Raw genomic sequence first — 12,229 nt, forward strand, 5'->3', positions numbered from 1 at the left:
TGGAGCTCGAATTCACAGACATTGGAAGTGGCCAAGAAAGCACAGAAATCGTCGAGGAACCCGGCGATAACAAAATTAATGAAGGGTTCAACAACACACAGGGAAGGCTCTGAATGATACAATGAAAAAGGAAGTAGACAAATTTCATAAGCAATGATAAACAGGGTTGGAAGGGTGATTCAAGGTTAAATATACTGGTTTAAGCTTAGACAGAGACTTGGGGTGGGAGAAAATGGAATTGTTCACTTGCAATGAAAATTCCAATCCCAGCAAACAAGCAGCTATCTAGTTAAGGGACGTCAAGTTCACGGACACCAAGTCCTCAATAAGCGATCCAACACTCATCACACTGAATGAAGTTCAGCTTGGAATTTATTTTGGAAGTTTTTGTGCAATAACTCTCCAGAATGTGGTAAATTATATTCAGTTTAGATTACGGCAGGTCATGTTTGATGTATTCTGTTTTTAGTCTTTGCAGCTGACTTGGAATATTTCCCTGGGCCTTGAAATTCCTCCACACATGCAAGTTTGTTCTTTCTTTCAAGTATATGGACAAGAAACATCTTCTAAAAGATAACATTATCAAAGTACAGATTCATACTACACACAAATTTAGGCAACATTTTTAAACACTCTTCAAGGGGGCACACCATCAAATCAGTGACTCAACATGCATAATCAGATCAATTAAAAACAGTCTCCTTCCCAGTTTTGAATATTAAACAAAGCTTCTGGGTCAGATCACTCCAGGGAACAGCAGTAATAATAGCACAATCAAACTGACAATTTTTATATTATTCCCAAAGATAAACGTGGCAGCTCTAGGTGAAGGGTACCAGGAGGAATGAAAGAAGGAATAAAACAGCAAGAGGGATAATTGCAAAGAAACAGAGCTCAACTTACAAATTAAACCATCACAAAGAAAATTAGCCAACAGCAACAACTCATTACCAGGTTGTTGCTACTCACAACCAATCTGTCAAGGGAAGATTTGAAACTGAAGTGAAACTAAAGAGAAATCATTATGAATGTGGGCATGGACTGCACATCTGATCTGATCTCTACATTGCAACTTTGGCTGCCACTTGAATTTTGGCAGCACATCCATTACTTGATCCTGCCGTCTGGTAAAATTTACATGGAAAAACGCAGGGACTAATAAGCAGCTTCTAAGAATACAAGCCAAATTGATTTCCTGTGTAGTTCTCCAGCCACAGGATACAAAATGTGCAACTGCAATGCCACTAACCCTGTTGGCCTAGGTCAGCTCAGAGAAGGTCAGGGATCATAGCAGGGCCTCACTTGTCCAGGAAGTTTGAAAATACAAGATCTAATCTCATCTTTACATCTGAGATTAGATCAACTTCTTTTTCTACTCTCTGATGGCACCAACTTTTAGAGCCCTGAAGGTACAGTCATTAGAAACAGTGAATCAGAATCAGGTTTATTATCACTGAGATATGCCATGAAATTTGTTGTGGCAGCAGGATAGTGTAAGACATTGAAGATTACTATAAGGTAATGAAAAATAAAATAGTGCAAGAAGAATAGTGAAGAAGCGTTCATGGCAGTTGAGAAATCTAATCACGGAGAGGAAGCTGTTCGTAAAATGTTGAGTGTACATCTTCAGGCTCCTGTACCTCCTCCCCATTGGTCAAGTCACAGATGGTGAGAGTCGTTAATAGCGGATGCCAGCTTCATGAGGGTCTGCCTTTTGAAGATGTCCTTGATGTGGAGGGGTTTCTGCTCATGATGGAGCTGGCAGAGTCTACAACTCTTGAAGCCTCTGATGATCCTGGCAATTGGAGCCTTCGTTATCAGGCAGTGGGCAACCAGTCAGATGTAGCACCTTGTGGTACATCTGTAAGAAATTTGCCTGAGTTTTTATTTATTTATTTAGTGAGTTGGCCCTTCTGGCCCTTTGAGTCCCGCCGACCCAGCAACCCCCAACAAACCCTAACCTAACCACTGGACAATTTACAATGACCAATTTAACCGACTTGGTTAGTCTTTGGACTATGAGAGGAAATCAGAGGACCCGGACAAAACTCATGCATTCCACAGGGAGGATGCACACAGTCAACTTACAAAATGGCAGCGGAATTGAACTCTGAGCTCCGGAACACCCCAAGCTGTAACAGCATTGTACTAACTGCCATGCTATCACGGTGAACTACCAAATCTCCGTCAGCTTCTAATGAAGGTATGGTTGTTGGTGTGCCTGCTTCGTGATTGCATCAATGTTCTGACATCCAGCAACCTGGAAGCTGCTTACCTTCCCACTGCTGACCCTCAATGAGAACTGGCGGTGTTCTCTCAACTTCCCCTTCCTGAAAACCACAATCAATTCCTTGGTCTCACTGACACTGAATGCAAGGTGGTTGTTGTGACACCATTCAACCAGCTGATCTATCCTGCTCTTGTACACCTCCCTGTCACTATCTGAGATTCCGCCAACAGTGGTGTCTTCAGCAAATTTATAGATGGCGCCTGAGCTGTGCCCAGCCACGATCATGAGTGGAGAAAGTAGAGCAGTGGGCTAAGCACGCATCCTTAAGGTGTGCTTCTGTTGATTGTTAGTGACGTTTAAAGACCAAGGCAAAGAGTTAAAGTGTCAAAATGCAAAAGGGTGTGTAGGGAAAAAAATTTGAAAAGCAGAGTGGTTTGATCTGAAAACTACTACCTGCAGAGAGAGTTAGAATTAGAGTTAATCAAGGCTTTCAAAAGGGAATTGAACAAGCAGCTGAGAGAAAATAACCTGCAGGGCTACCAATAAAGAACAGAGCATGGTATTGAAAAAACTGCTCCACACAGACTTGGCACAGAACTAGCTGATTTTCTTTAATCTCAGCACCACCTCCTTATCCTCATACTATGCATCTTTATTTCCTTCAAATTTTAAAATCTAACCATTTCTGTCTTGAGTATCTTCAGTGAATGAGATCATTCCTTTTAGTCAGTTAACTACATGTTTAGTTTCACACTAAAGTCTACCTGGAGGAGTTCTCCATTGGGGTAGACATGTGCAAAGATTCATTTCCTTTCCACTGCAGACATGAGCAGTCTTTGATACTCTGAACTTTGTGCCTGGAACATTACATAGGGAAAACATCACCCATATTATAACCTGTCATGTCCCATAAGGATTTTATACACTTCAATGAGATCGCTTCTCACTCTTCAAAGTTCTGTACGGTATTAGCCCACTCTGCTTTTCCTCTCCTCATAAGGCAATGAAACAATGATCCCATGAACTCAATAGGTTTCAATAAGAACTTGTGGCAATATACACAAGGCTCAGGAGTACCCATTTGCCTGGCATCCTGTAAACCATTTTTGACACTGCCGTTGAATATACTGTATGGTGCCTGTTTAGCACATGCAAAGTAAGAACAAAGTCCATTTTGCCAACACTTAACACATTGGCTCTGGCTCCTGGTGGAAGAGCTACCCATCCCTAAATTGCATCAGGCAATTCCACCCATGAAATATTTTATCATAGTTACTAATTTCCCAGCATCATGATGTCATCAACTTGCATGGCATTCAATTATGTTATTCTCAGATAAATTTATTTTTATTAAATTCAGACATATAGCGCAGAATGGGCCCTTCCAGACCAACAAGCCCTATTGCCTGGCAATAAACATATTTAACCATAGCCTAATCACAGAACAATGTACAATGACCAATTAGCCTACCAACTGGTAGGTGTTTGGACTGAGGATCGGAGCACCCAGAGGAAAACCACACATTCATGGTGAGGACGTACAAACTGCACAGATGGCATTGCAATTGAACTCTGAACTCCAACGCCCAGAGATGCAATACCTTTGCTAATGACCGCTATGTTACTATGGCGCAAACCCAAGCTGTATATGGAGGTCAGTGCATTGTCTCAATGCAATGAGTAATTTGCTGTCCATTGAACTATTAAATCTTCCCCATTGAAAAATCAAAGCTGAGGCAATGCATTTTGCAACAATAATTTTTCTATTCTATAATTCTATTCACAAGGGTCACAGGCACTTATTGTGACATCTCAAAATCAGAAGCAGGTTTATCACTGACATATGTGGTGAAATATATTGCTTTCCACAGCAGTACAGTGCAGTATATAAAATACAGAATGTTACAATAATATATTAAAAAATGAGTAAAAAGTGAGCAAAATAGTGAGCTAGTGTACATAGGCTTATGGGCCATTCAGAAATTTGATGATAGAAGGGAAGAAGCTGTTGCTAAAACAATGAGTGTGGGTTTTCAGGTTCCTGTACCTCCTGCCCGATGGTAGCAATGCCGAGGATGAGCCAGGTGAGAGGGTTTTTAATGATGGATGCCACCTTCATGAGACAGCGGCTCTTGAAGATGTCCTCAATGGTAAGAAGGGTTGTGCCCATGATGGAACTGGCTGAATCTAAAGCCCTCTGCAGCCTCCCACTATCCTGTGCATTGGAGACTTCAAACCATGCTGCGCAGCTACTGCTCAGAATGCCCCTCACTGCAAAATTTGTAACGGCAAAACCTTTGAAGATGACAGCAGGCAGCACGGAAGTGCCTCCAATCCCTCGTGGAGCTTTGATGGCACCATGGAAAGTGCATATATCAAGGATCTAATGTGCCTATCAGAGAGCATCTTAAATGCCTCAAATGTATCTTCCACTACCACTACCCCTAGCAGTGAGTTCCACACACCCACCACTTTCCGTGTTTAAAAAAAACCTTTGATTTCTCCTCCCTATAATTTTCTCTAATCGCCTTAACACATGCCCCCTTGTATTAACCATTTCTGCTCTAGGATAAAGTCTCTGGCTATCCACTCTATCTTTCTCTCTTATACAGCTCTATCAAGTCATTTCTCATCTTCCTTCACTCCAAAGAGAAAAGCCTAGTTTGCTCATCCTTCCCTCTTATGACATGCCCTGCAATTTTGGTAAATCTTCTCTGCACCCTCACTAAAACTTCCACACCCTTCCTACAATGAGGGGACCTGGACTGAACACAATACTCCAAGTGTGGTCTAACCAGCGTTTTATAGAGCTGCAACATCACCTTGCAGCCCTTGAACTCAATCGCCCAACCACTAAAGGCCAAAACACCATTTGCCTTCTTAAACATCCTTTCAACTTGTGGAACAACTCTGAGGGATCTATTGATGGAGACCCCATAATCCCACTGTTCATTCACACTGCTAAGAATCCTGCAATGAACTCTGTACTCTACCCTCAGGTTTGACCTTCCAAAGTGCATCACTTGACATTTTTCCGGATTGAACTCTATCTGCCACTTCTCAGCCCAGCTCTGTTGTCATCAATGTCTCATTGCCACCCTTCTACACCATCCACACCACTATCTTGCAGTTCATCCACAAACTTACTAACTCCCCACCCCATTTTCTCATCATTTATGAAAATTTGTAAAAATCTTGTCATTTATAAAAATCACAAAGAGTCCCAGAACAGAGGCCTGCAGAACACTTTCACTCATGGACCTCCAGGCAGAACATGTTCTATCTACTACCACCCTCCACCTTCTTCGTGCAAGCCAATTCTGAATCCAAGCAGCCAAGTTTCCCTGAATACCATGCCTCCTGGCTTTCTGAATGAGCTGACCATGGGGAGCAACAGAGAGCAGGCCTGGTATGGAAATACCAATACACAGGATTATAAAACTCTACAAAAATTGGTGGATACAGCCCAGTCTATCACAGACAAAGCCCGCTCCATCTCTGAGCACATTTATAAGCAGAAGAAAGCAACATCCATCATCAACTACCCCCATGCAACTACTTCTCAATGACCATGGGTCAGGAGGTATAGGTGCCCTAAGTCCCACACCACCAGGTCCAGGAACAGTTTTTGCTCTACAACCACCAGATTCCTGAAACAGCAAAGATAATGTCACTCACCTCAATGCTCAACTGACTCCACAACCAATTAGACGACTTACAAGTTCTCTAGAACTCATGCTCACAGTATTATTTACTTTTTAAATATTTGAATGATTTATTTTCTTTTGCACATTGGTTGTTTGCCAGGCTTTGTAGTTTATAGCTTTTAATAAACTCTATTTTGTTTCTTTATTTTCCTGTAAATGCCTGCATGAAAATAAATTTCAAGGTGGTATATAGTGACATATACGTACTTCGGTAATAAATTTACTTTGAACCCTGTCAAACATCTGAATAAAATACCACATCCACTGCTCTACCTTTATCAATTTGTTCTATCACTTCCTCAAATAATTCAAATCAAGCTCGTGAGATATGGCCCGCCCTGCAAAGCCAAACTGACAATCCCTGATCTGACAATGCTTCTCCAAATGACTATAAATTTTGTCTCTAAGAATCCTCTCCAATAGTTTGCCTTCCACTGACGCAAGTCTCATTGGTCTATAATGCCCAGGATTATCTTTATTACCTTTCTGGAACAAAGGAATAACATTTGCCACCCTCTAATCTTCTGGTACTATTTCTATGGCAAGTGAGAATGCACAGATCATTGACAAAGTTGCAGCGATTTCTCTCCTCGCTTTCCGTAGTAACCTGGGATATATCCCATCCAACCTTGGGGCTCAACTATCCTCAAGTTTTTCAGAAGTTCCAGCAGCTCCTCTTATGTTGAATACTGGAACAGTACAAATCAGTCTGTTATACGCTGTCTGCACAATCATCAAGATCCCTCTCACTGGTAAATATTGAATATTCTTTAAGGATCTCTCCTACCTACTTCGACACTAGGCACGTGTTTCCTCTTTTCTCCCTGATTGGTCCAACCCTCACTTTAATCATCCTCCTGCTTTTTCCCCATATGTGCAGAACACCTCAAGGTTTTCCTTTAACTTACTTGCAAAGGCCTTCTTTTGTCTCCTAGCTCTCTTCAATCCATTCTCAAGTTTCTTCCTGGCTACCTTGTAGTGTTCTGGAGCCCTTGCTTCTTAACTAGTGATCTGAGTCTTGAACAGCCTGTCACTTATGCACCTACTCTATCAAGCCACATCAAAAATTTTCACGTACATATTCTCTCTTCAAAGCTCCAGAGTAAAGGGCCAGTCAGATTAACTTCTCCTCTTGATACAATATCATCCCCAACATCTCAGTCTTCTGTGTCATTAAAATACTCACTGCCTTATGTGTCTCCTTCCAAGCAGTGACACCAGAACTGAACATATTATTGCAGATAAGATGTCACGCGTGTCCGATACTCAGATTAAGTTATCACACGTACAATGAAACATATAAATGCAACGTTTGCATCAATAACTCATACAACTTAATGATATGCCAGGAACAGCCCACAGCAGTCACCACACACACTGCACCAATATAACATGCCCAAAATGTTCATGGGAACAACAAAAGCAACAAAACAAAAGCAGCCCCTTTGCTTCCTCCCAAACACCCACTCACTCACATAGACAGACCTCCAGCCTCTGGAGTCCCTGGCTCTGACTCTCAGGCATCAGGGGACCCAGGGGATTCCATAGTTGTCAAGTTTGGTCTTCAATGCTCAGGCCTCAAATTCTAGATTTCTGACTTTGGTCTCTTCTCCCTCCAGTATCAATCTCAGGATCGCCATCATGGACTTTGAACTCCAGGCCTTTAGATCGGATTCGCATAGACCTCTAACCCAAAAGTCGCTGACTCCTGCAGTGGAGGATGGGAATGTTGGTGTCTACCAACCCTCACACCTCCTGCTCACTAGGACATCCGGGCTCAGGACTCACTGACCTAGGGGGACCTATCAACATGGATGACCGGCCTGCCGCAGAGCGCTCTGACAACTTCCCTCTGACTCTTCATTTACTCCCTCGACCTCTAATTCCCCTCATCCTCATCCCAAAACCCTAGCCTCTACCCCCAACTCCCTGCACTGCCCTCAAAACCATCCCTATGAATCTAAAAACAACTCAGTCTAAGCAATGATCTCAACAGACGTTGCAGCTCGGCACCATCTTAACTGAAAGTCAGCAGGTTAGACAGCATCAATGGAGGGAAACAAACAGTTGGCCCGTCAGGCTGAGACTCTCCAAATAAACCTCATCAACTGGTTCTCCCTTAGTTATTGTTAGAGTCACAATTGCAAAATGCTCCAGCAAATTTGTAATTTGTAGAACATGATTTCCCATTCCAATTCTACGGTCCAAAAAGAACTCTCCAAGTACTGTATCCTACTATCATTGCAGGTTAGTGCATTTTCCCTTCCAATACAAAAGTTAACTGTTTTCCCTCTTCTTCCCTTAAATTCTGGGATGAATTTGACGTATTCCTATTGTGGGGATTACTCTCAGATCAAACATCTCTATTACCATTTCTTTTAAGACCTTAGAATGCAGTTCATCAGGTCCTGGAGACTTAATTGCTTTCGATCCCATTAATTTCAAAGTTTATTTTTTCTTTACCTATGCTATTTTCTATTAACTTCTCATTCAATCAGATATGATCTTCTCCATATACAAGTTTTTAAATTCTTCTTTCATGAAAACTGAAACAATATTTTTGCTTAACTTCTCTGCGTTTTTGTAAGCTAAATGTCACAATTTCCATGTTAAACTTCTAGCATTTCCAATAAGAACTGACCCAGTTTCTAATCAGAGTAAAACTAAATGATTATGGTCAAGGCACAGTACCTTACAATTGGAAAAGCAATGCCACTAGCTATTATCTGACCATTACCTTACCTAACAAGGTAGCAATCAGTGTAGAGTCTATCCCATCAATGGGTTCACAGATTCGAGCCACAACCGGGTGCACTTGCTGGGAGAGGTAGTATTGTGTGTCAACGGTCAGGTTTTCCTGCTTCTGCAGTTGCTCAGGTGCATAGGCTCGCTGGCTGGCACTGAGATTTGAGCCGTCCTAAGGAAATACATCGTTAGCATTCATCACCTGGGCTAACATCGGCTTCAACCTGTATTGGTAAAGAATAACTTGGTTGATGGTCTCTCCATTTCTTACTTGACAAATGATGTAAGATACTGTGTCCCCAGCTTTAACTCTGCGTCCACCCTGGGAATTTATCCACATGGCAACATGGACATGAGGCAGGCTTTTTTTATCCGGGTAATCCTGGGGATCCTTGGTCAAAGCCTAAGGTAGTAAAGAAAACACAAGTAAAAATAACAATTTTAAATGATTCAAATAATAATGTTTATGAAAAGGAGAAAGTAGTATGTCCACGCCAAATATATAAAATCCAAAATTGCACTTCAGTTACCCATTCTCTCATCTTATGTGCTTTGATAATGCCAGATGGAGTAAACTTATCTTTTCCTGCTTTTCTAATTAACTTTGAATTGAGCTGCACACTTAACAGTATTCAAGGAAACTTACATTCTTATTCAGGTGAGGCACTGAATACTGGCATTGCTAACCTTTTCTAATATTATGTAATTTAAAAACAAGGTTTAGAACTGGCTCTCTGGAAATCTTCCCCTCAGCTTCACCTATGCACAATCGGCGACAGGCCCTGATGAAGAGACATCAACTGTTTGTTCCTTTCCATAGATGCTGCCTGACTTGCTGAGTTCTCCAACATTTTGACTGTGCTGCTCTGGATTTGGAGCATCTGCAGAATCTCTCTCATGTTTATGATCGATGATAGAAGCCGATTATACGTAGGACAATTAAAAAAATCACTTATTAGAATTCAATTTAGGTCAGTACTCCTTCTGTACTCCACTGATGCAAATCTTCTTACCATTGTCTTTCAGCAACAAATACTCTTCTCCACATAGACCATCAACCCCCAAGGATTTATCCATGATGCCCTCTATATCCAGATTCTGTTGCTTAGCAACATAATCTATAAATGTAAAGTTAGATTCTATACAGAGGGTACTGATACCCAACTCCCTGTCAACTCTACACTACCTCACAAACCTTTCCAGTCCACAATTAGAGCTGGCCTTTATTAACTTCCTCTATTGCTGTCAAACCCATCCCTATTTATGCCTCACCAGTCCAAACTTTTCTTCTGAATTATGGCCTTTGGTCTGTTGATGGCTGTGCTTTCAGTTGCCCAGGCCTACCTACTTGATCTAAATGGCAGTCGGTGCTGTTGGGACAGAATTTTCCATACAAAAATTACTTTGCACTTCAGCTGACATCAATTTATTTATTTATAAATATGGATGATGTACATTCAGAAGGATGAAGGTGAAGACAAGAAATACTGTAGGGGAGTTAAGTATTAGCTCTTTCTTCCCAAGGGTGTACTGTCCGCTGCTTTTAAGTTCAGGCTGTATGAGATACCTGATGAGTAACATCTGTGTGAAATCGCTGTCAGCAAGCTACAAAACACTAGTTCCACAAGTTTTTATTCTAAAATCACAGCTGAAGCTATTTTATTAAAAACAAACTATATTTAACCTCCCTGCAGACTCTGTGTAAGTGTTGCCCATCTTCCGATGAACTCTCCCCATCAACTCAATAATTTAAACCACAGTCTGTTAATCATAGATTGCCGTTGCAGACTTGTACATTTGCAGACTTTCAGCAGAATCAATGTTAGTATTGCTTTAGTGGTGTAGCCAAACTACAAATAGTTTTCACTTGACACAAAGCACCATGAGCAGAGCTACGGACTGACCAGAAATACTTTAAGATATCAAAACACATACAAGAGAACTAGAAACACATAAAAAGATATCATTACATCTGCAGGAACCTAATGATTGATCCATCAGGTGACCGAGAAGTTAGGACACTGGTACACAGAAGCAACTCTCACTCCAGTCAGTCTCACCAACTTCATAATAAAAGATGACTTGTTGAAGAACTTTAGAAGGATTATATTTTATTTTTACCAAGGCTGAATCAATGACTCTGTCAACTACTGAATACAGGAGGACTTCTTCACAAGATGTCCTGGGACAGGGGACATAGCTTGAGAATAAGGGGTAGGTTATTTAGGACTGAGATGAAGATAATTTTCTTAATTTCCAAAGCAAGGAACCTATGGAATTCTCAACTTCAACACGTTGTTCAAGCTCCGTCACATACATGTTCATTGAGAGATTGACAGATTTCTGAACATTAAGAGAATCAAGAAATAAGGGGTTGAAGCTGAAGCCATGGCAACGATCTCATCAGTTATGATCGTAATGGATAGAGGAACAAGCTTTAAGGTTTGATCGTAGATATCAGGGACTGCTGTATACTTTGCTTCATGGAAACATAGCTCACCCCCAGCATTTCAGATGCAGCACTTCAGCCCAATGGCTTCACCATTCTCTGCAAAGACAGGAGAGTGCAGCCTTTGAAAGGTAGAAGAGATGAGTATCCTTTATGATTAAGTCATCATGGTGCATAGACATTGCAGTTCTGTCTAAATCCTGCTCACCCGACCTAAAACATCTAGGAGTCAAACGAGTCTATTTTATCTGCTGTGGGGGTTTTCCACCACAACCTTGGCAGCCAACATCTGACAGGCACTGGAGCTGAGCACCGTGATTAACAGACACTCTTATCATTGCAGGGGATTTCAACAAGGCTAGCTTGAAGTATCTGAACAACTACCATAAACATTATCAGCTGTGCAACCACTTGACCTCTATTATATCATCAGAAATGCCGACCATGCCATCCCACACCCACACTTCAGAAAGTCCAGTCACCTCGCTGCACTTCTACTCCTGGCGTATAGGCAGAGATGACAGACTGCAGCACCAGTGGTGAGGATCAAGGTGGCATGGTCAAGAGAGGTAGAGAAGTGCTTACAGGACTGCTTTGAGTCGGAGGACTGCACAATATTCAGGTACTTATCTCTGACTCTAAATGAATACACCACAGTCATCACCAACTTCATCAAGACCTGTGTGGATGAGTGTGTGCATTCGAGAGCACATTGACATATACAAACCAAAAGCTGTGAATAACCTAGGAGATAAGTAGTCTGCTGCAGGCTAGAGCTGTGGCATTCAAGACAGATTATCCAGAACTGCACAAGTCGTCCAGGTACAACCTATGGAAGGCCATTTAAGGGCAAAAAAACAATTCAATTGAGGTTAAGAGAATCGGATGCATGTCAGCTCTATCAGGGTTTGCAGGCCATTATGTCCAACAAAGTGTAACCTAACATCATGAATGGAAGTAATGTTTCACTCGCAGATGAACAATGCTTTTTACGTAGGCTTTGAATGACACTATACTTATGTAAATCCGTGAAGCTGTATTTTCTGTCTCAAAGGTGTGACCTCTCAAGGCAGCAAACCCTGATGGTGTACCTGGTAG

At 41.6% G+C, this 12,229-nt stretch overlaps 1 protein-coding gene across 2 annotated transcripts in view; it reads right to left on the reverse strand.

Annotated features, from left to right (window-relative positions):
- pola1 (polymerase (DNA directed), alpha 1) overlaps positions 1-12,229 on the reverse strand; it is a 291,471-nt gene that overhangs the window by 135,526 nt on the left and 143,716 nt on the right. For both annotated transcript variants that reach the window (XM_059966177.1, XM_059966176.1), the window contains exons 31-32: positions 8,954-9,085; positions 8,680-8,854 (exon numbers count right to left, since the gene is read on the reverse strand). In XM_059966177.1, coding sequence (XP_059822160.1) covers positions 8,680-8,854; positions 8,954-9,085 — 307 coding nt within the window. The remainder of the gene's footprint in view (positions 1-8,679; positions 8,855-8,953; positions 9,086-12,229) is intronic.

This window comes from Hypanus sabinus, chromosome 4 (genome assembly GCF_030144855.1).
Source record: "Hypanus sabinus isolate sHypSab1 chromosome 4, sHypSab1.hap1, whole genome shotgun sequence".
Lineage (NCBI taxonomy): Eukaryota > Metazoa > Chordata > Chondrichthyes > Myliobatiformes > Dasyatidae > Hypanus > Hypanus sabinus.